The sequence below is a fragment of the Miniopterus natalensis genome, chromosome 10 (genome assembly GCF_054644295.1).
Source record: "Miniopterus natalensis isolate mMinNat1 chromosome 10, mMinNat1.hap1, whole genome shotgun sequence".
Lineage (NCBI taxonomy): Eukaryota > Metazoa > Chordata > Mammalia > Chiroptera > Miniopteridae > Miniopterus > Miniopterus natalensis.
This window is the reverse complement of record NC_142090.1, coordinates 42,064,037-42,091,291: the sequence shown is the minus strand read 5'-3', so window position 1 is coordinate 42,091,291 and position 27,255 is coordinate 42,064,037. Positions and strand designations below refer to the sequence as shown.

The 27,255-nt window shown below is 40.1% G+C and overlaps 1 protein-coding gene across 1 annotated transcript in view; it reads left to right on the top strand.

Moving 5' to 3' along the window:
• The first annotated feature begins 15,367 nt into the window (after positions 1-15,367).
• The window catches only part of SLC26A4 (solute carrier family 26 member 4), a 49,322-nt gene continuing 37,434 nt past the window's right edge, over positions 15,368-27,255 (top strand). Inside the window, exons 1-2 of the mRNA XM_016199123.2 lie at positions 15,368-15,531; positions 22,952-23,091. Coding sequence (XP_016054609.1) covers positions 15,368-15,531; positions 22,952-23,091 — 304 coding nt within the window. The remainder of the gene's footprint in view (positions 15,532-22,951; positions 23,092-27,255) is intronic.

Below are 27,255 nucleotides of genomic sequence, written 5' to 3'. Positions count from 1 at the left end.
ACAGAACTGCATGAACATTATTTAGAGATATGGATATACATACATATCAGAGAACCAGCTAAAGCATTTGACAGTGGTTGCCCTTGGGACAGGGAAACCCAGGAAGGGGCTGAGGACTGCTATTTATTTTATTCACCCTTATGGAACTAATCAATTCTTTGAATTATAACAGTGATAAAATTAAAATTTTAAAGAAGAAAGCAATATTGCTGAGTTAAGAATTTTATTTTACTTTTCTGGGAATACTGTTCACATTAAAGAGTTGTTTATAATACATCATGAGCTCTTTAAACGGAAAAAAAAAAAAAAGCCATATTTAGATTTCTTTATATTGGCCCTCAGCTCATATTAGCATTCCAATTTGTTCCTAATGTAATTATGTTAACATTATGTTAGCATATGACTTTGCCTTTTCCAGAACTCTAATTAAGATTTTCAATAAGTATGCTGGTGGGAACCTCTCATTTACCCTTGTTAAATACTTTTCCTATTTGGTTATAATTCCACTTACTAATTCCTTCTGGCTTTTGTCTTCCAAACACTTTTTGATTTCTATTACATGCATGCAGTTTGCCTTGGTCCACCAAATGGTTTACAAGGTCCAGGTGTAAGATAAATTGGCAGACTAAATAGAAAAGAAGACAACCATTGGGTAGAAACAGTCATCAAGGTTACCTTAGCAGATCTGTTTATTAGAAGGACCATGTTATGATTTCTTCCAATTTATTTTAAGTATTTTTAGGCACCAATTCTATACTAAGCATTATGATAATAATAACAGCCAACAGTTGAGTACTCACTGTGTGCTAGGTTCTGTTTTACCAACTCCTCAGTTCATTATTGCAGGAACCCTATGAAGTAAATACTTATCCTCAATTTGCAGACAAGGAGAATGAGGCAGAGGGGGTGTTTCCTGAGTTCCTTGGGGAATGGAGGGGTAGGGAATGAAACCTATGGAGGAGATCACAAGTCAAAGAAAGAGAAGGAAATGAATTAACTATTGCGCACTTCGCTGTGGTCTAGAAAGTTCTATCATTGTATTTAGTTATCACAACAATGTAATGAATGGTTATTACTTCCTTTTACTTGTGAGAGAGGCTAGGAGACTTTTCCAGAGTCACAAAGATAAGATTAAGCCCTCAAGAAGCTTATTTCTCTTGGGAGTTAACATGAACAACAGGAACGAACACAACTACAGATGATGTCAGATGTGTGATATAAATAAAAGTATAGTAAGATCTCCAGGGAAGGGACACTGGCACTAGGGAGGTGCTGGTGAGACTTCGAGGCCTGACCTGTCCATTTGGATAGACAAAGAGGAGGGGTGACCCACACTGTTCCTGATTGTTGTTCTTTGCTGTACTTGCAATTTTCCTCTTTTTGTAAATACTTATTATTTTACAAAATATTGGCTTTCCTGTTCACAAAATGTCATTTCTAGATTCCCCTCCTTTTATAGAAATTTCAAAGCAGGGACAAATGTCTAAGCTTAGAAAATAATAAGACAGGTGGATGAAAGAGCAGAATATGGGAACTCAAGAGGAGGGAGGTTGTTCTTTCGAGGTTAGAACAAAAGGAAGGAGGGGTAAATGCTGGGAAATGAAGGGATGAAAGGAAAGAAAATGTAAAGTTTAAGAAAGTGAAGCTCTCTGATGGGAGTCTATTTTGAGAGGGCAAGGATTCACAGCCTCTGTGGCCCAGCCCAGTGACTGTATGCACTTGGAGAGGTTTTCATAAATAGGATGCTGCCCTCTTCTTTTAAACAATAATTTCAGAGGTGTAGGTGAGAAGAAAGGTCTCTCTCAGCCAAGACATTTTTTAATAGTAATTTTAAAAAGATATGTTTTTTATTGATTTTAGAGAGCGAGGAAGGGAGAGAAACATCAGCTGCTTCCTGCAGCCTCCTGCACGCCCTGTCCTGGGGATCAACCCTGCAACCGGGCATGTGCCCTGACAGGGAACTGAACCAGCGGCCTTTTCGTGATGCTCAGCCAGCCGAGCTGCACTGGTCAGGGCTCAGCCACGACTTCTGCAGCTCCTTCAGCTCAGTGGCGCATCGTCTCGGTCTCGGGAAGTATTGCTACTGCTTAGCACCTGCCATGAAGCCAGTGGTGATGATCAGCAATATGGGTTCAATCTACTTGAAAAGAATTGCCTCTGCCTCTTGTGACGTCTTCCATGGACTCTGTAATGAAAATCTGTTATAATCTTTTTTGGTGGGAGAAACTAAATTAGAAAGAAAAATGATTAGAAACAGAAGGCAGCTTGACACTGTGTTGCCAGATTTATTCAACATGTGATTCGAAAGCGTGAATAAGTTTTCCTGGCTGTTCTCCCAACTAACAACCTTTAGCTTACTTAAAAGCCAAAATCCATGACTCAGAAGAGCATGCTAGAAAGAAATTTTTACAGATAAAATTAGCTATTTCTGGCAACATCAAATAATATATATACATACACTCATGTACCATTTTTTAAAATGAAGCTCAAAATATAATAAGATCTAACTCAAACTGCTCCCCAACACTCCAAAACTCAATCATAATAGTTGGCTTTTTTTTTTAGCTAATATTTTTCTTTTCCTTTAAAAAAAAAATATCTTTATTGATTTCAGAGAGAGGAAAGAGAGAGACAGAAACATCAATGATGAGGGAGTCATTGATCCCCTGCCCCCCTCCCCCCTCATGCCCCTCACCGGGGATGGAGACTGCAACCTGGGCATGTGCTCTGACTGGGAATTGAACCGCGATCTCCTGGATCATAGGTTGATGCTCAACCACGAACCACACTGGGAGCCAGCCAACATTTTTCAAATGCTTACTATGTACCAGGCATTACATTGAAATCTAACACCAGTATTATGAGTTAGGTACTTATTATCACATAATCTTACTTTTTTTAACTATGAAATTAAATCAGATGGGTACTAAATAACTTCCCAAGGTAAAAAAGATAGAAAATGACGGAGCCAGGACTGAAACTCAGACAGTCTGCCTATTACACTCTTGATAAAGACCTTACCCTCCAGGAGTTTATAACCTAATAGTAGATTCAGACAAGTACCCTTCAGTTTGGTAAATATTCATAGTAAAAGTGCTAAGAACCTACAGAGGAAGACCATCTAACCTTGCTTTTGGCTATTAAGGACAATGAAAGGGACAGCTACACGAGATGGAAGCTAGGGGTGGTGAAAGGGGGAAAGAGTTTGAGAGATAAAAGGGAGCTCAGTCCCATGCTTGCATGGAAGGAGAGGGCTAATGCAATGGAGAGCCATTTTGAAAGATTTTAAGCTAAGGATGGACCTGATTTGCTGATTTGGAGAATGGCTTGTGAGTAAAGCAAAAAAAGAAGCCTGGAAATTTGTTAAGAGGCTGTTGCCTTGGGTGTAAACCAAGGCAGCAGCAGTGGAAATGGACAGAAGCAGAGGAACTGGAGAGTTATTCACGAAGCAGACCTGACAGAAGGGTGAAAGGCAACAAAGAAGACAAAAATCAAGGATGGATCCTAAATTTCTCCCTTGGGCAGCTGGATGGATGAGATGCCATTCACCAAGATGGGAAATCCAGGAAGAGGAACTAGTTCAAAAATGTAATTGAAAGAAGAGAATTCCAGCCCTGCCGGGCATGGCTCAGCAGTTGAGCGTCGACCTAGGATCCAGGCGATCAGGGTTTGATTCCCTGTCAGGGTACATGCCCAGGTTGTGGGCTCGATCAATGACTCTCTCGTTGTTGATGTTTCTGTCTCTCTCTCTCCCTCTCCTTTCCTCTCTCTGAAATCAATAAAGATGTATTTTAAAAAAGAAAGAAGAAAGAAGAAAGAAAGAAAGAAAGAAAGAGAGAGAGAGAGAGAGAGAGAGAGAGAGAGAGAGAGAGAGAGAGAGAGAGAGAGAGAGAAGAAAGAAAGAAAGAAAGAAAGAAAGAAAGAAAGAAAGAAAGAAAGAAAGAAAGAAAGAAAGAAAGAAAGAAAGAAAGAAAGAAGGGAAGGAAGAAAGAAAGGAAGGAAGAAAGAAAGAAAGGAAGGAAGAAAGAAAGAAAGAAGAAAGAATTCCATTTTGACTGTGTTGAGGTACTTATGCAACACATAAATACATAGAGGGATCATTCTTTACTTTATAAAAGAATAACTCGTGTGAGTTATTTTAATCACCCAGTAATCACCCAGTTTTCCTAATATGTTTTTAAAAGCTTGATTCATAAAATTTTTCCAATAGAACTTTTTTTTGGCTTCTAGTAAACCACACTATCAAGACATGCCTACACACATTTTTATCTTATCACGAGGACATTTCAAACATCATGTTATTACTTTTTAAATAATTGAAAAACTAACATATGGACATAGTAAAAAAATAAACTCAAACAGTACAAAATACTGTACAATGAAGTAAATCTCCTCATTAGTATGAACGTATGTTAACTTAATAGATATAAGATGGAGCCTGGCCAGAGTGGCTCAGTTGGTTGAGTATCATCCTGTGCACTGAAGGGTCGCCAGTTTGATTCCCAGTCAGGGCACATACCTGGGTTGCAGGTTTGGTCCCCTATTGGGGTATGTAATGAAGGCAACAGATTGATATTTCTTTCCCACATCAATGTTTCTCTCTCTTCCTATCTCTAAGCACGTCCTCAGGTGAGGATTTAAAAAAAAAAAATGATATAAGATGGTGGCATATAGAAATATTTTATCTGCCCTAGCCCGTTTGGTTCAGTGGTTAGAATATCGGCCTTGGAACTGAAAGGTCCCAGGTTCAATTCCAGCCAAAGGCACATACCTAGGTGGCAGGCTCAATCCCTGCCTGACCTGGGGGCAACCAATGGATGTGCCTCTCTCACATTGATGTTTCTCTCTCTCTCTCCCTTCCACTCTCTCTGAAAAGCAATTAAAAAAATATCCTCTGTGAGGATTTAAAAAAAGAAATATTATATCTATGTTTATGTACATATTTCATATTATATAAAATTTACATAATGTTATTTCATAATAAACACACATATTTCTTTGCTTTATCAGCTGGTAGGGCCTAGAAGCAATGGCATTCCAATAGCAAAGAGCACACCTATTGCCCACATCTTGATTTCTAGCAAAATTCTCCAATAAAAGAAACCAGGCTTCCTTGGAAAAATAGTTGATTCAAAGACTGGCACAGGCAATATACAAAATAAGCCTGGAGCATCTTGTAGTGCCAGAAAGTAAAGAAGTGGACCAAAAACAAGAGACAAAACCATACATTGATGAAGCCTTGTCAAAAAGGAGCAGGAACCAAATGAAAAAGCTTCCTAATGACCAAATTAGAACAATTTGATCAACAAAATAAAATAGTATTGGGCCATGATGCAAAATATAATATAAATACTCATGATTTCATATTGACATAAATAAATGATTGAACAAATAAATAAATGGGGAGCAAGGAAGACAAATATCTCTTACAGAATTGCAAGTAATTTATGTAGATATTCTTTCCTCAAGGAGGTGGAGTTTAACTCTCCACTTTTAAAGTATAGGCTGCATTGAGTGGCTTCCTTCCAAAGAAAAAGTACAGCATAGAAAAGGGGGTGGAGGTGGGGGAGAGTCACTTTACAGTGTAGAAACTACACTGTAAACATCAAAGGTCAACATCAAAGGTCAACATCAACAATGATAAGTCATGTTGATACTATGAGTATCCTTAGTATGAGGTGAAGAAAATGCCTCTGTGCTTTTTCTCCCCGAAACCCATAACACTAGTTTAGCTATGAGAAAAACCAGACAACTTCTAATAAAGGAAGATCTTACAAAATACATGGCCAGTACTTCTCAAAACTGACAAGATCATCAAAACAAAGGAAGTCTGAGAAATTGTCACAGCCAAGAGGAACCTAAGAAAGCATAACTAAATGTGATGCAGTATGCTAGAACAGAGAAGTGACATTAAGTTAAAAACTAAGGAGATCTGAACAAGCTATTGACTTTAGTTAATAATAATGTATCAACATTGTGTGCTTTTTAATTGTGGCAAATATATGATACACATTTAAGATGCTCATATCATAGTAGAGGAAACTGGGTATGGGGAATATGTGAGCTCTCTGCACTATCTTCTCAATTTTTCTATAACTCTAAAACTGTTCTAAAAATAAAAAGTGTTTTTTTTTGTCTCTTGCTTCCATCAGAACCTAGTGTCTTGTGAATCTTCCCAGAAATACTTTATTTGTGGAGATAGTCTCCATTCGCCTTTTCCTTTTCTCTCTCCATCTTTCTAGTCTCTGTGCCCTGAAGATGACTTTATGGGCAATCAATAAGCTCCTTCACTACCAGGCTTCTTCCTGTAGAATTTGGGCAATGGAGAAATGGACGAGTGGGGAAGCACCTACCAGCAGATCAGAGGTAGGAAGGGGAAAATAGGAGTGTTTCTTTTCCCAGCTCCTTCCTGGTTGGGCCTGGAATTAGCAGTGGTTCCATTCTTCTACTGAAAGCCACAGTTCCTGTTGGGCATCCCTCCCCATGAACACTCTGGGTTCTGGTAAGAGCTCCCTCCCTGAGCCTCAGGCTAGGTTTCTGACAGCTGTCTTCTTTGACAGTAGACAACTGAAAAGCTTGTAGTTAGCCCCGAGGTGCTTCACCATGCCTTGTTGGTTTTCTTTGGTCCTTTCCACACTTTTATAAAGAGTCCCTTCATTAACTTTATCTCACTGTGTTATCTCTTTCTTGCTAGGACTCTGATTAATATAATACACAAATGTACATTCCCTTTTATACAAATATGAGCATATTATACACATTTTTTGCACCTTACTGTTTTTTCATCTATAATAGACTTGGGGTTTCTTTCCATGTCCACATATGTCGATCCACTTTGTTAGAATGTCATTGTCTGTATATCATACTTTCATATATTATATCAAAAACTTACCAGAGGAACCGTGAGGCCTGGGATGGCGTAATAAGATGGACTATAAGTTCTGATATAGTGGTGAGGTGAACTGATGTTGCTAAAGCCCTGAATAGTTTTTTTGCAGAAGTTAAGAGAATGGGCTTTGGAATCAAACTGCTTGGGTTCATATTCCAGCTCAGCCTCACTGTGTAACCTTTGGCAAATTGCTTAACCTTTTCATGTGTATGTCCTCATTTGTAAAATGGGAATAACAATATTCATCCCAAGGTAGTACTTATGCTCAAAAGCAGTTTAGTTTTCAAGTCAACTTTCAAGTCAGATCATACTGGGCAATGTGGTGCATCCACTGGACATTATGCTGAGTCTCCATTGGGTCTCTCTCCCCTTCCTGATCCTGCGGTTCTTTTAGCCTCCCTCAGCTCCTTCCTTTCCCCTTCCTTTTCTGCTCATCACACCCATCTGTCCCATTATGCATAACAGGCTTTCTGTTGCTATTTAAATAATATTCTTCATTTTAAAATGAAGAATTAGACAGTAGATTATAGGGTTAATTGTGTTTCTACTAATGTATAGTTCAACAGAAGAGGTCTGGATGAATTTTAAAAGCATTTTTATAAAGCCAAATAACTGTTAGCGAGCCAAAAAGAGAAAGATAAACTGCCTCCTGTGGTATGCTATTGTGTTCCACCAAAAGTAGTTAGTTTTCTTGCCTGAATCAGCTTCTGCTCAGACCCACATAAGTTACCTTGACTGAGGAGAACTTTCTGAGTGTATGGCACCCTGAGTATCAGAAAAGTAAAGTTATTAAATATACATGCAATAGTTAGAATCAATTGAATAAATTATAAAGAATCTTTCCTTTACTTTACATGTGTCATTAAAAAGCATAGCTGCCAAAAATTTTAATTCAGAGAATAAAATTATTTTTCAAAAATCTTAAAGTATTTTTTATTTTTTCTCTTCAGATGGGTTCAAGGATTATCTGCATTTTACAGAAGAAAAGAAGTCCCTTATCGTCCTCCTGTGATCTCTCAGGGGCTAGTTGTTGGTCTCTTAAAGTCTATCTACTTCTGTTCCCTAATTGCTGGTTTTAATTGCGACATACCTAGTGAGGACTCCAGGTTTGTTATCTTCAGATCTGACTTAACTGGATTTCAATCACTCTGCTTTCCTATTTGTTTCTCAAGCCCAGCAAGCTCTGCCCTTACTCAGAATTTTTGCCTTTGCTGTTTCATTTTCTAGGAAGGTCTTCTCTTACTCATACTTCAAGTCTGTCTTCAAATGTCACCTCCTTGGAAAAAGAGAGTTTTTCCCTAACCACCTCACTGCAAGCAGCCCTCCCTCTACCCATGCTGTGCATTGTCCCCCTCAGTAATTCTACATACCATTCTGCTTATTTCTCTCATAGTTTTTATTTATAACAGAATATTATCTGATTTATTTATTTGCTTAGAGTCACTGTCCCCCCACTAGACTATAGTCCTTTGAGGGCAGAACTATGTCAAACTTGCTCATGCCTATATCCCCAACACTAAAGATGGTGTCTGACATAAGTGAAGGGCTCATGAATCCTCACTGAGTGAACAAATAAATTTATGGATGGATGGATGGATGGATGGATGGATGGATGGATGGATGGATGGATGGATGAAATACTTAAACATCCAATTCAGGGTAACACAGCACACCAGTATTTACTTCAAACATTCCTCAAGTGTCCCTCTTCTCCCTCGGTGGACAAACCATAGAGGTCATGGGATAAGGTGTGCAAGGATAACTTTAAAAGTTAAATATATTTAAATAATAAGAAACTTGGACAGACCCTCAAAGTTATTCTTTGCTTAGAAAACTATGCCATTATTTCATGCTAGGGAGTGACAAAGTCACTAAAGCAAATATCAAATTTGGATTAATATTAAAGAATATGGTATTTCCTCTACTATTTGAGAATTTTATTGAATTATAGTATACAAATTTTTTATATTGTCACTGTAATTTGTTTAAATTGGAATGGATTGCCACGTAGGTTTAGAAAGAATTCTCTTATTTAGTGGTGTGTTTTTGTTTGTGTTTTTTTAAAATATATCTTTATTGATTTCAGAGAGAGGAAAGGAGGGGTAGAGAGAGAGATAGAAACATCAATGATAAGAGAGTCATTGATCGAGCCCACAACCCCAGCATGTGCCCTGACCGGGAATCGAACCCCGATCACCTGGATCCCAGGTCGACGCTCAACTGCTGAGCCACACCCGGCCGGGCATGTTTGTTTGTTTTTTAAAGAATGAACTTTGTTTAAACTAGTTTCCTAAAAAAAAATAAATCAATTAATTCATAAAAATAAACTAGTTTCCTTTCTACTTAATGATTTCTTAAGATGTCATCATTTAATTATCAATCAATCATTAATTTAACAAGTATTTTCCCAGTACCTTATAACATTGTCATAATTTGCCAAGGTATTCTAGAAAGAAACAAAGAAAGACTTATAATTTTACTTACTTGAAATTCTTCTGATTAGAGAACTTTTAAAATTATATTTTTTAAAAAGGAAGAAAAGGAAAAAAAGAAAGTAAAAACCCGCCCACTAGACCAGAAAAAAGTAGCAAGGCTGACTGCTTGCTCTAAATTTAAATTAACACAGGACTCAATTAAATCATTCTTGTGACACACAAAGTCACTCAAAAACATAGGTAAACATGATTTTATACATATATATCCACATTTTAGCAATTCTAGTATGCCATTAATTGTAAAACTCACAATTATTTTATGAACCTCTAAGAAAGAAAAAATACTGCCAATTGAACTATATAGCACACCATCAATTGTAAGATGAGTCCTGATAAAATGCAAAAAATATGTATTTTAGAATCAGTGAAACAGTGTATAGATTTTGTGACCATTTGATGAATGTTTGTTGAACCCACAAATATGAGACCATAGTCTATGCTTCCTTTGTTCATTATTGTACCAAAACCAGCACTAATAAATTCTTAATAAATCCTTGAATGAATGAATGAATGAATGAATGAGTGTGTAGATCTAATAGTAAAGTTTGCCTTACTCTCAAAGTACCTAAATGATAAATAAGAAAATGCATTTTAAATCAGCATTAACTGCTAAATAAGTGCTGGAAAGCAACAAATTTATTATTATTATTATTATTATTATTATTATTATTATTATTATTTAATGGTGCCATTCTTCAGTGATTTTTAAAAATTATTATTTTTTACAGTGTTTTTATTGATTTCAGAGAAAGGAAGAGAGAGGGAGATGAGAGAGAGTCATTGATTGGCTGCCTCCTGCGCACCCCTTACTAGGGATCAAGGCCGCAACCAGGGCCTTCGATTGCCCTAACCAGGAATTGAACTGTGATCTCCTGGTTCCTGTGTGGATACTCAACCGCTGAGCCACGCTGGACATGCAGTGACTTTTTTTTGTAATTTATCTTTATTGTTGAAAGTATTAGAGCTGTCCCCATTTTCCCCCCATTGATCCCCTTCACCCTACATCCAGCCCACCCCCAGGTCTTCCCCATACCAATGTCTGTGTCCATAGGTTATGCGTATAAGCACATAAGTTCTTTGATTAATCTATCCCTACCCAGTCCCCCACCCCTGCCTTCCCACTGAGATCCCTCAGCCTGTTCCATGCTTCTATATCTCTGGATCTATTTTGTTCATCAGTTTATTTTATTTATTATATCCCACATATAAGTGAGATCATGTGATACTTGTCTTTCTCTGACTGGCTTAATTCGCTAAGCATAGTACTCTCCAGTTCCCTCCATGCTGTCCCAAAGGGGAAGAGAGTCTTCTTTTTTACAGCTGCGTAGTATTCCATGGTGTAAATGTCCCACAGCTTTTTTATCCACTCATCTACTGACGGGCACTTGGGCTGTTTCCAGATCTTAGCTATTGTAAATTGTGCTGCTGTGAACATAAGGGTGCATAAGTTCTTTCTGATTGATATTTTGGGTTTCTTAGGATATATTCCTAGAAGTGGGATCACTGGGTCAAATGGCAGGTCCATTTTTAATTTTTTGAGGAAACTGCATACTGTTTTCCATAGTGGCTGCACCAGTCTGCATTCCCACCAGCAGTGTACTAGGGTGTCCTTTTCTCCACATCCTTGTCAGCACTTGTAGTTTATTGATTTGTTGATTGTAGCCATTCTGACAGGTGTGAAGTGATACCTCATTGCGGTTTTAATTTGCATCTCAGATGATTAGTAACTTTGAGCATTTGTTCATGTATCTCTTGGCCATCTGTATGTCCCCTTTAAAGAAGTGTCTATTTAGATCCTTTGTTCATTTTTTAATTGGAGTGTTTGTCTTCCTTTTGTTAAGTTGTATGAGTTCCTTATATATTTTGGATATTAACCCTTTATCAGATGTATCACTGGCAAATATGTTCTCCCATACAGTGGACTCCCTTTTCGTTTTGTTGATGGTTTTTTTTTTTGCTGTACAGAAGCTTTTTATTTTGATGTAGTCCCATCTGTTTATTTTCTCCTTTGTTTCTCTTGCCCCGGGAAGTGAGTTTTTAAAAAAGTTTTTATTCATTTCAGAGAGAGGAAGGGAGAGGGAGAGGGGGAGAGAGAGAGACGGAAATATCAATGATGAGAGAGTCATTGATAGGCCGCCTCCTGCACGTCCCTCCATTGGGGATAGAGCCAGAAACCTGGGCATGTGCCCTGACCAGGACTCAAAACGTGACCTTCTGGCTCATAAGTTGACGCTCAACCACTGAGCCATGCTGGCTGGAGAACAATTTATTTTGAAGTGATATCTATCTCCTTGAAAAGAAGTCCTGAAGTGGTTAAATTATCATTAAAAAAAAAAAAAAGAACCGCCCACCTCCTTGGGAAACAGGTGAAACTTGATTTATAAAGCCTAAGTGAGTAATTTGAGATGTTCAATATAACTAGTAAATCGGGTGGGGAGAGCAAGCTGTTTTCACCTCCTACTCTGTTTTTAAAAGACAGCCAAATTTAGATCTGGGAGAAAAGCAGTTCTATACTTTTATAGAAACCTGTGAGGGAGATGCCATTCTGTCCATGCACCATTTATTTCTTCTGTGGAAAAAGCATTTAACAGAAGAAAGCAGTATCTTCATCTAGGTCCATGCAAGGCTTATTATAGTGTGGTAATTATTAAATGGAATTCTTATGTAGAACGATGCAGTTCAAAGAAGAATTCTGTCTATTCTCCAAGGGAAGTTACACACTTGACTCTTAGTGTTATTTGATAGTCTATTTTCTCCTCTGTCGACACCTCTACCACACTCTTAATTCCTTGGAATCATCATCACCACCACCAAATCATCACCAAGTTCTGATCCAAAGTGGTCCATAGAATTGACTGGACCAGATCAAAAGTGTCAAAATAGAAGTAACAGGGAGCAAAAATGGCTATCAGAATGGAATAAGGGTTATATTTTGCCCAGCTGGGCATGGCTCAGCGGTTGAGCATGGACCTAGGATCCAGGCAATCAGGGTTTGACTCCAGGTCAGGGCACATGCCCAGGTTGAGGGCTCTATCCGCAGTTGGGGGCATGCAGGGTGCAGTCAATCAATGACTCTCTCATCATTGATGTTTCTATCTCTCTCTCCCCCTCTCCTTTCCTCTCTCTGAAATCAATAAAGATATATATATATATTTTTAAAATTGTTATATTTATATTTGCACAGAATGCCTCCTATTAACTCAAGGAAGAATTGTGAGCCCTCTAGGTGAGTTACTGTGGAACTCCGTGTATGAATGAGTTGATAGTATTAGATCCTAGGCAGCTATTGACAAAGTCAACAAAAATTCATAGGTACTCACCTGGAAAGATATTTGTGACATAGCCTTTTTGAGGCTTGATCCCTGATGGGGGTGTGTAGGAGGCAGCTGATTGGTGTTTCGCTCTCACATGGATGTATCTGTTAGGAAACTTTATAGTAGATAATGACCGAAAGGAGTCAAAGTGTTTGTCCTCAAGAAGATTTTGTCTAGTGAAGGAGATAAAACTTAGATGTAAATAAAATTATGATACTAAGATGGATAGTAAAAAACATTTTAAGAGAGGATCAGATAAGGTACCAAGAGAATCCAGAAATGAAATTAGATTAATTCTGACAGAGTATCAAGGAATGTTCATAAAGGAGGCAGTGACTTCACGGAGCCTTGACGATGTGTGTGAGCCCTAGCCAGATTGGCTCAGTGCTTAGAGCATCGTCCCACGGACTGAAGGGTCCAGGGACCTATTCTGGCCAAGCAGCCACATCCCCAGCTGCATCGATGTTTCTCTCTCTCTCCCTTCCACTGTCTCTGAAAAGCAATGGAAAAAATATCCTCAGGTGAGGATTAAGAAAAACAGAAGAGATATGTGTGAGGGTTTACAGAGTGGGTACAATCAGAATCTACTTTAAAAAATCCTTTCCTCTATTCAGTGTAGTTGTTTCACATCCAACAATAATGTGCTTATAGAAGTGCATGTACACTATGTATAGGTGTGTACTATATATGTCTCTCTCTATATATGGAAAGATGCATGTTTAGTACACACAGCAATTTATTAATAAATGTACATTTTAAAAACATACAGAATCTTAAAGGGACTGCAAACTCCACTGTAGGATGTTAGTAGCATCCCTGGCCTCTATCCACTAGATCTCAGTAACATCCTCCCAGGCAATGACAACCAAAAATGTCTCTGAACATTGCCAAATGTCTCCTGGGGGACAAAACAGCCTTCATTTAAGGACCATTAGCTCTTAATTCTTATTCACTAAGAATTCTAAAGTTTAGGATTTGGATTTTCTTTTTAGGTCCCTTCTTCAAGACTTTATAACTTTATTGGGTCAAGAAAGCTTTTGAAGATCTATTGAAAGCCTTTGGCTCATTCATTCCTCAGAAAAAGCTCATACAATTTTAGGGATTTACACTTGGGTTCTCCTGAGAAGAGTTCTGTTTCTGGGAGCTTACAGAATTGTCAGGGTCTGCATTTTCCAGCGGGGTGGGTAACTGAAAGCTGGTGTCCAGAAGGTCCGTATTTTAGGGCCCTTTTTGTGTTTGCTTCAGAACACGGATAATCAGGGGAGAATCATCCTAGTAACTCGCCCTCCCTTCATTTTAACCTGCATTTGTCAGTTTTTATTTTTATTATTTTTTTAATCCTCACTCAAGGATATTTTTCCCCATTGCATTTCAGAGAGAGTGACAGGGAGGGGGTTGGGGGAGAGAGAGAGAGTGCAAACTGTATATTAAGTTTATGAATAAATTATGAACTCTCTATAGCCACCACTCACTGGGTACTTCTAAAGAAAGACTTTCTAGAAATCCAAAGCCTCATTGAATACAAAACGGGTCGCTCCTTTCCTCCTGCCCCCTGGCGGGAGAGCCGCGCGCCAGGCGCGGAGCTCCGGGATTCCCGCCGCAGCCTGGCCTCCGCCCCGCGCTTCTGCAGCGGGCGCCCCCGCGCCGTCGCGCCCCTGATTTCCGCCTCCGTTAGTAACTGGGGGCTGAGCGAGGGTCCGGATGGCCCCGTAAGAGACGGCCAGTAGGATTCTCAGCTTTCGCTGTTCGGGAAAAAAACAATGCGGGAGGGGTAGGATTTCTTTCCTGGTACGATAGGTGAGGAAAGACAGATGGGAAAAGATGTGTGTCCCTCTTTCGACTTAGGTGTCTCTATTGCTCCATAAATAAAACGTGTCCCTGCCTTCTGCGAGCGCTATAAAGGCAGCGAAACGGCCGTGCCCGGGGCATTCCGGGCGGGACACGAGCTGAGCCGCAACAGGTGAGATCACCACTGAAGGTGTCACCCGCCCGCGCCACCAGCCGGGAGACGTCGCCGGTTGGGGATGGGACTAGCTTGGGGACCCGAGCCGGGCGGGCAGGGGGCAGGACAGCCTTCTTTCTGAGAAGCTGAGAGTGAGAAGAAAACGAGGAAAACAGGCCTGGGGAAGAGATCTGCCCCACCCGCCCAAAGTTATGCCCGCAGGGGAGCTGCGAGCTGCGCCTGGAGCCTGACTGCGGGCGCACAGCCGCGGGACCCGGGAGCGCGGCCTGACCACTGGCCCGGCCGCGCTTCTCTCCCGCGCCCGAGGCCGCGAGCTAGGTCGGTGCGGGGCGGGAGGAGCGCTCACTAGGTCCGCTTCCAGCCCTGCCCTCGCCCCGGGGCGCAGCCCGGGTTTGAGGAGTTTCAGAACGCGGACAGCGCCCTGGCTGCCCCCTGCAGGGGACTGGCTGGGTCGAGCTCCCGAAGCTCCCGACTCGGGGCTCACTCCTTCCAGAGTTGAGGACCCCGGGAAGCGGGTGCGGGCTACCGGACCCGGAGGTCCTCAGGTGCGCGCCCTCGGGCGGGGGGCCCCGAGCGCCCAGGGTGGCTGCGTGGGGTCCGAGCTCTCCAGCATCCGCTGCAACAGGAGGGTCGGGAGGTCGCCTCTCCCTGTTCCTCCCTCTTCACAGTCTCTTCTCCTTCCTCGTCCTCCTGGTCCTCGAAGGTCATGGAAGCGCCGGACCGCAGGTCGGATCCGCCCGGGCTTCCTGAGTACTGCGGCAGCTACGTGGTGTCCAGGCCCGTCTACAGCGAGCTCGCCTTCCAGCAGCGCTACGAGCGGCGCCTGCAGGAGCGCAGGACGCTGCGGGAGCGACTGGCCCAGAGCTGCAGGTAGCGGCTGACGCCTGGGCTTCCGCCACCAGGGGCGGGACTCGGGCTCTCTGGTCCCCGACGCGCCCTTCCTGGTGGGAGGAAGGCTCCGGCGTTCTCCTTCCGAGGTTGACTCTAGTCTTAGAAACTTACCTCTGGGGAGAGTGTGTCCGGGAGTCTTGTCTCTCCTCCTCTTTTGGGGATACCTGGAGTGCTACTTGGGGGTCCAGCGGGCCCCAACTGCCTTCTGGTGAAGGCCAGGCTGAGGAGAACGGGGAAGAAAGGGGCTCCATTACAAAGAGACGCTGGGTAGACTCATCACCTGACCAGGAGGAGTCCTAGAAAGCGCGCGCTCCTCGGGGCAGGACGCCACCCGGACCCCGCGACGGCGGAGCACCCGAGAGCGCCGCGCTCCAGGGCCCCGGCTGCCCAGACGGCCCGCAGGAAAGCCTCCATCGGCCTCGAGACACAAACTGGCCGCCTGTTATCAGATGTCACACGCAAAAACAATTAGAGAACTGGCAACTGCTGCCGTTTTATTTCCTCTTAAAAACCTTTTGTTATAGAACATTTAAAACACACGTAAAAGTAGACATAGTAGTATAATGAACCCCCTCCATGTTTTTAACCGTCACCCAGCTTCAAGGATGATCTACTCAAAGTTATTCTTTCATCTAGTGCCAGCCACTTGCCCCTCCCTCTCTCTCTCTCCCTCTCTCTCTCTCCCTCTCTCTCTCCCCCTCCCTCTGAGCAAAAGTAGGTTTACAGTTGTAAGTACGAGAAAAACTGAATTTTTTATTCTTGTATTATTTATTAATTATTGTATTATTTTCCATACAAACAACTGTAAACCTAGTTTTTTAAAAAGATATTGCTTTTTATTTTATTTTGTTCTTTTAATCTTTATTGTTACAAGTATTACAGATGTCCCTTCTTTTTCCTCCATTGATCCCCTCCACCCCACATCTGCCCCACCCCCAGGCCTTCCCCATACTATTGTCTGTGTCCCTGGGTTACACATTTATGTATATAAGTTCTTGGATTAATCTCTTCCCACCCTCTCCCCTACCCCCAACTTCCCTCTGAGATTCCTCAGTCTGCATCTCTCTGGTGATACCGCATTGTGGTTTTAATTTGCATCTCTCTGATTAGTGATTTTGAGAATTTTTTCTTTTGTCTCTTGGTCATCTGTATGTCCTCTTTGGAGAAGTGTCTATTTAGGTCCTTTGCTCATTTTTAAAAAAAAATTATTTTTATTGTAGAAAGAATTACAGATGTCCATTTTTCCCCCCAATTGGCCCCTTCTACCCTGCACCCCACCCCACCCCCCAGGCCTTCATCACACTATTGTCTGTGTCCCTGGGTTATGCATTTATGCATATAAATTCTTTGGTTAATCTCTCCCCCACACCCTCTCCCCTCCTTCCCTCTGAGATTCTTCAGTCTCACGCTTTTATGTCACTGGATCTATTTTGTTCATCGGTTTATTTTGTTCATTAGATTTCACATATAAGTGAGATCGTGTGATATTTGTCTTTCTCTCTCTGGCTTATTTTGCTTAGCATAATATTCTCCAGGTTCATCCATACTGTCCCAAAGGATAAGAGGTCCTTCTTCTTTACAGCTGCATAGTATTCTATGGTGTAAATGTCCCACAGCTTTTTTACCCACTCATCTACTAAGGGGCACTTGGGCTGTTTCCAGATCTTAACTATTGTAAATTGCACTGACTGCTATGAACATAGAGGTGCATATATTCTTTCTGATTAGTGTTTCAGGATTCTTGGGATATATTCCTAGAAGTGGGATCACTGGGTCAAAAGGAAGTTCCATTTTTAGTTTTTTGAGGAACCCCCACACTGTTTTTCATAGTGGTTGCACCAGTCTGCATTCCCACCAGCAGTGTACTAGGGTTCCCCTTTCTCCACATCCTCACCAGCATTTGTCTTTTGTTGATTTGTTGATGGTGGCCATTCTGACAAGTGTGAAGTGATAATTCATTGTGGTTTTAATTTGCATCTCTCTGATGATTAGAAACGTTGAGCATTTTTTCATATGTATCTTGGCCATCTGTATGTCCTCTTTGGAGAAATGTCTATGCAGGTCCTTTGCCCATTTTTTTAATTGGATTGTCTTCCTCTTGTTGAGTTGTAGGAGTTCTTTGTATATTTTGGAAATTAGCCCCTTATCAGATGTATCCTTAGCAAATATGTTCCTCCATACTGTGGGGTTCCTTTGTATTTTGAGGATGATTTCTTTTGCTGTGCAGAAGCTTTTTAGTTTGATGTAATCCCATTTATTTTTTTCCTTTGTTTTTCTTGCCCTAGGACATGTATTGGTGAAAATTCCACTACCTGAGATGTCTGTTACTTTACTGCCTATGTTTTCTTCCAGGATTTTATGGTTTTGTGAATTACATTTAAGTCTTTTATCCATTTTAAAATTATTCTTGTGTATGGTGTAAGTTGGTGGTCCAGTTTCTTTCTTTTTTTTTTTTTTGCATATACCTGTCCAATTTTCCCAACACCACTTATTGAAGAGACTGTCTTTACTCTATAGTATGCTCTTGCCTCCTTCGTCAAATGTTAATTGACCACAATGGCGTGGGTCAATTTCTGGGGTCTCTGTTCTGTTCCACTGATCTATATGCCTGTTGTACCAATAGCAGACTATTTTGATTACAATGGCTTTGTAGTATAGTCTGATACCCGGTAAAGTGATCCACCCAACTCTGTTCTTTCTTAAGATTGAGGTGGCTATTTGGGGTCATTTTTGGTTCCATATGCATTTTTGGAATACAGTGGTTCCTTGGTTTCCTAATGCAATCCATTCCAGAAGATCGTTTGAGTTCTGAAATGTTCGAAAACCGAGGAATCAACAGCCGACAGTTAGGCCTCAGGATCTTGCACTCAGAGGAAGCCGTGTGGCATGTTGGACTTATCAGGTGTGTTCAAAAACTGAAGCATTTACTTCTGGGTTTACGGTATTCGTAAACCAAAATGTTCCTCAACAGAGATATTTGAAAACTGAGGTACCACTGTATTCGTTCTAATTCTGTGAAATATGCTGTTGGTACTTTAATAGGAATTGTGTTGAATCTATAGATTGCTTTGGGTAGTATGGACATTTTAATGATGTTAATTCGTCCAATCTATGACATGGCATATTTTTCCACTTGTTTATATCTTCCTTTATTTCTTTTTTCAGTGTCCTGTAGTTTTCTGAGTACAGGTCTTTTACATCTTTGGTTAAGTTTATTCCCAGGTATCTTATTTTTTTAGTTGCAATCATAAATGATATTGTTCTTTCAGTTTTTCTTTCTGAGAGTTCATTATTGGTGTATAAAGATGCCATTGATTTTCAGATGTTAATTTTATACACTGCTACCTTGCTGAATTCATTTATTAAATGTAGTAGCTTTTTGGTGGAGTCTTTAGGGTTTTCTATGCATAGTATCATGCCATCTGCAAATAATGACAGTTTTTCTTCCTCCTTTCCAATTTGGATGCCTTTTATCTTTTATTCTTGTCTGATCACTGTGGCTAGGACTTCCAATACTATGTTGAATAAGAATGGTGAAAGTGGACACACTTGTCTTGGTCCTGGTCTTAGGGGCAATGTTTTTAGTTTTTGCCCATTGAGGATGATGTTGGCTGTAGGTTTGTCATATATGGCCTTTATTAGGTTGAGGTATAATCTCTCTATTCCCACTTTGCTGAGAGATTTTATCAAAAATGGGTATTGGATTTTGTTGAATGCTTTTTCTGCACCTATTGATATGATAGTGTGATTTTTGTCTTTCAATTTGTTTATGTGATGTACCACATTTATTGATTAGCGAATATTGTACCAGCCTTGCATCCCTGGAATAAATCTCACTTGGTCATGGTGTATGATCTTTTTAATATATTGCTGGATCCGATTTACTAGTATTTTGTTGAGGATTTTAGCATCTATGTTCACCAGGGATATTGGCCTGTAATTCTTTCTTTGTAGTGCTTTTACCTGGTTTTGGAATTAGGCTAATGCTGGCCTCTTAAAAAGAGCTTGGAAGTGTTCCTTCCTCTTGGGTTCTTTGGAATAGTTTGAGGAGGATAGCTGTTAGTTCTTTGAATGTTTGGTAAAACTCCCCTGTGAAGCCATCTGAGCCAGGGCTTTTGTGTGCTGGGAGTTTTTTGATCACTGCTTCAACTTCATTAGTAGGTATTGGCCTATTCAGGTTTTCTGACTCTTCCTAAGTGAGGTTTGGCTGGTTATATTTTTCTAGGAATTTGTCCATTTCATCCAGGTTGTCCAGCTTGGTGGCATATAGTTGTTCATGGTATTTTCTTATAATCCTTTGTATTTTTGTTGGGTCAGTTGTTACTTCAACTCTTTTGTTTCTGATTTTGTTTATTTGGGTCCTCTCTCTTTGTTTCTTGATGAGTCTGGCTAAAGGTTCGTCAATCATGTTTTTCTTTTCAAAAAACCAGCTCTTGGTTTCATTGATCTTTCGTATGTTTTTTTCAGCCTCTATGTTATTTATGTTCACTCTGATCTTTACTATTTCCTTCCTTCTACTTACTCTGGGCTTTCCTGGTTGTTCTCTTTCTAAGTCTTTAAGTTGTAGGGTTAGATAATTTATTTGAAGTTTTTCTTGTTTTTTGAGACAGGCCTGTAGTGCTATGAACTTCCCTCTCAGGACTGCTTTCATTGTGTCCCATAGATTTTGGGTTGTTGTGTGTTCATTTTCATTTGTTTACAGGGCATTTTTGATTTCTTCCTTGATTTCTTTGGTAACCCATTCATCGTTTAAAAACATGCTTTTTAGCCTTCATGTGTTTGAATGTTTTTTAGTGTTGTATTGTAGTTAATTTTTACTTTCATGCCACTGTGATCCAAGAAGATGCTTGATATGATTTCAGTCTTCTTGAACTTGTAGAGGCTTGTTTTGTGTCCTCACATGTGGTCTATCTTTGAGAATGTCTCGTGTGCACTTGAGAAGAATGTATATTCTGCAGCTTTGGGGTGGAATGTTCTGTAAATGTCAATTAAATCCATCTGATCTAGTGTGTCATTTGGGGTCACTGTTTCCTTGTTGATTTTTTTTGGGTCTGGAAGACCTATCCAGAGAAGTCTGTGGGGTGTTAAATTCCTCTACTATGACAGTATTACTGTTGGTGCTGCTATACTGGGTGCATATATGTTTATCTTGTTGGATTGATCCCTTTAGTATTATGTAGTGACCTTTCTTGTGTCCCATTATGGTCTTCATTTTGAAGTCTATTTTGTCAGGTATGAGTATTGCTACCCCAGCTGTTTTTTTTGCAGGGAAATATTTTTTTTTATCCCTTCACTGTCATCTTGTGTGAGTCTTTTGTCCTGAGGTGGGTCTTTTGTAGACACCATATATTTGAGTCATGTTTTCTTATACACTCAGCTACCCTTTTGATTGGAGCATTTAATCATTTACACTTAAGATTATTATTGATAGGTACTTATCTATTGCCTTTTTAATTTTTTATGCCTAATTTTTTCTATTGGTACTTCTTATTACAACAGTCCTTTTAACATTTCTTTCAATGCTGGTTTGGTGGTGATAAATGCCTTTAGCCTTTTTTTTTCTTTTTCTTTTTTTGTCTGGAAAGCTATTTATTTCATCATCTATTTTGAATGATAGCCTTGCTGGATAGAGTAGTCTTGGTTTCACATCCTTGCTTTTCATGATTTTGAATACTTCATGCCATTCGTTTCTGGCCTGTAGAGTTTCTGATGAGAAATCAGCTGACAGCCTTATGGGAGCTCTTTGTAGGTAACAGATTACTTTTCTCTTGTTGCCTTTAAGATTCTCTGTTTGTGTTGAATTTCTGGCATTTTAATTATGATGTGTCTGGGCATGGGCCTCTTTGGGTTATTCTTGCTTGGGACTTTCTGTGCCTCCTGAACTTGTGTGACTTTTTCCTTCACTGGGTCAATTAAATCCATCTGATCTAGTGTGTCATTTAGGGTCACTGTTTCCTTGTTGATTTTTTTTTGGTCTGGAAGACCTATCCAGAGAAGTCTGTGGGGTGTTAAATTCCCCTACTATGATAGTATTACTGTCGGTGCTGCTATACTAGGGAAATTTTCTGTCATTTTTTCTTCAAACAGGTTCTCTAACCCTTGTTTACTTTCTACCTCTTCTGGCACTCCTATGATGTGAATAGTTACATTTCATGTTATCCCACAGCTCTCTTAAACTATCCTCTTGATTTTGAATTGTGTTTTCTTTTTGGATCTCTGATTGAGTGATTTTTGTCTACTCTGTCTTCTAATTTGCTGATCCCATCCTCAGCTTTCTCTAATCTGCTATTTATTCTTTCCAATGTATTCTTTATTTCTGCTATGTCATTCTTGATTTCCTTCATAGTTTCCATATCTTTTCTCAGCATCCTTACAATCAGTATTCTCAACTCTATATCTGATAGATTTTATCTTTATTTCATTTAGCTCTTCTTCTGGAGAACTCTCTTGTTCTTTCATGTGGGGCTTGTTTTATTGTATCCCCATTTTGTCTGACTATTTGGGTTTGTTTCTATGTATTAGCTAGATCTGCTAGGACTCTTAGTTTTTTTGGAGGATCTCTGGTGCAGGCCAATGTCAGATGCTGTTTGTGACTGGCCTTGAGTACCCTGTTTGGGACTATCAACAACCCATTGCTTGTGGTTCTCTCTGCTGGGTCTGGGTGCATTTGGACATGACCAAGATGCACACCAAAGCCTGCTTTCCCAAGGCCCACTGTAAACCTACTTTTGCTCCACTCTGCATACACACACACACACACACGCACACACATATGAATATATGCATATATGTATATGTATATATCATATGTCTCCAGGGATTCTTAAAAATATAATCACAATTCCATTATCAGGAGTCAAATAATGTTCACTTACTGTTAATATTTTTTTTCTTTTTACTGTTGGTTGTTGAGTTTAAAAAATACTAAGTAACAAGGTACAGAAAGGTGTGCATTTATATGCTAAGAGTTTTTAAAAACTGGTCCCAAGTTTATATTGCCAAAATATACAGAGCATGTTTATTTTTCTTAAAAGACAAAGAGAAGTAGAAGAAGGTTCCTGCTGGTAGAAATCTGAAAATTAATCTCTATTTAGAGACTCCACATTGATCAATTTATGGCTGGACCAGAAAATGGGTTCTTTTGTAGGGATATTTTCTCAGAGGATTAAGAAAGTGGGGACTGGGTGACTTAATCCTGTGTTTTCTAGCACAGTGTATTTTAAAGGGTAGATAGAGCTCTTGGCAAAAGCATGGAAAGTACTTTAGTGTTGATATTTGCAATTCTCACTCTTTTTTAAAAAGTTGTGAACATAGAAAACATGCAGAGTTCAGTTCAAAGGTTTGTGATTACTTGTGGCTGATATTAGAATGGAAACTCAGTTTTCTTGCTTTTTGGCAGTTGTTCAAGAAAGAGAGCCCTTGGTGTGCTGAAGAGTCTCTTGCCCATCTTGGACTGGCTTCCCAAATACCGAGTCAAGGAATGGCTGCTTAGTGACATCATTTCAGGAGTTAGCACTGGGCTAGTAGGTACACTGCAAGGTAAGGTGTTGGTGGACTGGCTCAGAGTGATTGTGAATGAGTCTCCAGAAGCAGTTCATAACTTCCCATGAGTCTGCACCACATGCTTGCTCACCCTTGAAAGCCTGATCTTTCTTCTAGAGTCTCTTAGTGGAAAAAGTTGCCTCTTTCCACCTCCTCTTCCTTAGAGTTCTCTTTCTTGGAAACTGTGCTGTTTCTCTAGCTGCATGGCTCCTAAGCAGTGGCTTCCCAACTTTTATTGACCATAATTCATAGTAAGAAATATGTATTACATCACAGTCTGTACACATATAGCTCATTTTGTTAAATAATATTTACCTCACTACAAGTGATACATTCCATTTTCTATTGTTTTATTTTATTATGCTTATATATTTTTTAAATGATAATTGCAGCCCATTAAGTTACTTTACATCTCACACATGATCTTGACCTGCCCTTTGAAACTAGCTTAAGGGAAAGTGGAGGAAGTATTTTAGCCTGAACTACACATAATTGTTTTTTCTGTTCCCCTCCCTCCTCCTTTTTAATCCATCCCCTTATTTTAATCTCTGGCAAAATGTTCCAACATAGGTGGTTATTACTTTTTTTAAAACTAGCTTGATATCACGTTTCCATTAGCATCTTGGTAATCTGTTGCCTAGTTGATTAACAACATTCTCCTTTGTCCCTCACCCTTATCACCTTGTTTCTGCCCTTCCCAACTCAAAAAAGCCCCTGGATCATGAAAACAGAAATCTCACTTATTTATTATAATTTTATGGAACATCTAGTATGTACCAGGCACTAGGTATGCTGACATGAATAAAATACACCACTTGCTTTCAAGGAGCTCATAGTTCAGTGGGGAAATAGATAACAGTTGGATATAAAGGCTGTGGTAGGGGTAACATTGCCTGCTAAGGGAGTGCACACAGGTGCACTCGACCCAGCCTTAGGGGATTGGGAATAGCTTTCTGTGGGTTGAGTTGTCAAAGCCGAGTTTCCCTAAAGTTTAAGTCTGAGTTTGCCAAGTAAGGGAAATAGGGTAGGGTGGGGATGTATGTAGAAAGATGGCTTGGTAATAGATTATTTCAGCAATTAGTAATAGCTATTAAACAATTCATGAGCCAAAATTTGCTTGTGGAGCTCTCAAGTTACTCAGTGCAGGACAGGTAGATTCCCACAGAGAAGGAGGATGTTTTGTGGTCTCAGTGTGACGTCTCAGCCTGGTCAACCATGTTTTTTTGTTCTTGTTTTTTTTAATTAACTTGAGAGAGAGTGAGAGTAAGAATAAGAGAGAGAGATTGAGGGAGAGAGAGCGATTGAGAGAGAGGGACCTCAATTTGTTGTTCCACTTATTTATGCATTCATTGGTTGATTCTTTTTTTAATTGATTTTTAGAGAGAGAAGAAGAGAGAGGGAGAGAGAAAGAGAAACATTGATGTGAGAGCGGAGCATTGATGGGCTGCCTCTTGCATGCCCCCTACCAGGAATCGAACCCACAACTCAGGCATGTGCTCTGACCAGGAATTGAACCGGCAACCTTTCAGAGCTCGGGATGATACCCAACCAACTAAGTTACACTGGCCAGGGTATTGGTTGATTCTCGTATGTGCCCTGACTGGGGATAGAATCCACAATCTTGGCTTATCAGGATAATGCTCTAGCCAACTGAGCTACCCAGTCAGGCCTGCTCCACCACGTTTTAAATCACAGAGGTGGATGGGAGCTTCTGATGGGGCTGTGCACTTCCTAAGTTAAACAAAGACAAGTCCTTGTGTGCACAGTGGAAGCTCATAGCTGTGATATGGCAACACCCTGTGACTCCTGGGGGATAGAAAGCATCAAATCCATGTTTGTTTAGTTAGTGCCTAGCACAGAGACTGGCACAAAATAGATGGTGCCAAAAACATTTAGTGAAGAGGATTGAATTGTATTCCTGATAATGAATCATCTTTATGTATGAAAAATGGTATTTCAAGTTTGGTTTCTCCCAAGTTTTCATAGACAACTACCTTATAAGAATTAATTTTAACTTTAGCTTTATCTATTAACTGTCAGACACTATGCTAAGGGCTTCGGGCAGTTATCTTATTCAGTCCTCACAACAATTATTATTAACTCCTTTTTTTTATTATTGATTTGAGAGAGAGAGAGAGAGAGAGAGAGAGAGAGAGAGAGAGAGAGAGAGAGAGAAGCATTAATGATGAGAAAGAGTCATTGATTGGCTGCCTCCCGCACAGCCCCCATTTTTTTTCATTAAAATATTTTTTTATTTTTAATAAAATTTTTATTTATTGATTTTAGAGATTAAGAGGAAAAGAGAGAGAAATATTGATTTGTTTTTCCACTTATTTATGCATTCATTGGTTGCATCTGTTTTTCAAGAATAGCTTATTGATTTTTAGAGAGAGGGAGAGGAAGAGAGAGGAAGAGAGAGAAAAACATCGATGTGAGAATGTAACATTTATTGGCTGCCTCCTACACGCCCCCTGCCAGGGATGGAGCCCAAAACCCGGGCATATGCCTTGTCTGGGAATTGAACCAGCCTCCTTTTGGTGCACCTGATTATGCCCAACCAACTGAGCAACATGGGCCAGGGCTTAACTTCTTTTTAATAGATGAGATCTCTATTAAATCTTCCCCAAGATCATGGAGCTGATAGGTGATAGAGTTCAGATTTGAACCTGGACTCTAATTGCTAAGATATTAATCTGTACACTGTACAGTTCCTTAATTTATAATAATTTGTTTTCCAGAAACATTATCTCTGTAAACTTATCTCTGTAAGGTGAATTTCTGAGAAGTTAACCTGATTAATTCATTTATCATTCATTTACTTAATAACCCTTATAGAACAATTCTGTATGCCAAATGTTCAGCCATAGGGATTCAGTGGTTTATTGACAGGCACAAGTACTGGCCCCCTGGAGCTCATTTCCAGTGGTAGGCAGGGGAAATAAATTAAAAAATAGATAAATATTACAGAGTGTGGTGGATTAAATATGCTATAATAGGGGAGAGAGTATATTTTAGAATGGTCAAGAAAGGCTTTACTGGAGGAGGGGGTGAAATTTAATCAGAGACTAGAGGATGAGAAGGAGTAACCATGTACTGACCAGAAAGGAGTGTATCAGGCAAAGGAGCAAATGCCTTGAGGCCAAAGGAGTTTAGTATTTTCAAGGGAGGAAAGGAAAGAATTCTGGTGCAGGTGGAGTTCAATGAGGGGAGAGTGGGTAACAGAATGAGATAAGGTTAGGCAGGACCGAGATCAGAATGAGGCAAGTGAAGCGTTCAGTCTCAGGGCCCTCCTTAAATATTGCGTCCCAAGCACCTCACTCTCATCTCATCCCTGAGGGTAAGTTTGGCAACTTAGATCAGATGGAGCAGGAGATGGAGAGAGCAGCACAAATCTGATATATGTTTTGGAAAAAGAATCACTGAAATACACTGATGGATTGCATGTAGATGACAATCACAGATGCTCCCAAGGTTGCTGGCTTGAACAAGTGGGTAGATGGTTATGTCATTTATTAAAATGGCAAACATAGGCTGAGGTTTTGGATGGAAAACCAAGTTTTCTTTTGGACATGCTAAGGTTCAAATGCATGTGAGACAACTAAGCAGAGATGCCAAATACAGAGTTGGAACTACAAGTATGAAGGGCAGAGGAGAGGGCTGGGTTAGGCATAAAAAACAGGAAAACATCACTCTAGGGGTGATATTTATAAGAGTGGGAGTGCCTTAGACTACCTAGGGAGAAAGAACAGATGGGAAGAAAAGACCTCTGAAGTACTTAGAGGTCAGGAAGGTGAGGAGGGAGTCATAAAGAAACATGAGGAGATTGGGCCCAGGAAGTTAGAGAAAAAGAACAATTGGAGGAATATGGGATCAGAAGCCAAGAGAATAGGTTTGTTTAAAAAAGGAGAGAGGGACTGATATTGTTGAATACTCTTGTGGGGAGAATGTGATGATGGAGTACGGACAATGCTTGTAAGGTTTTCTGTGAAGCAGAATAGAGAAATGGCTATCAGTGGAGGGAGGTAAAGGATGAAGGTAGAATGAAATGAGGATTAATTATGTTATTGACTATTATTTTTCTTTTAGTATAGAAGATACTAGAACATATTTGTGACTTTAGTGGGAATGACCTAGTAGAAAGAAAGAGATCTGTGGTCCAAG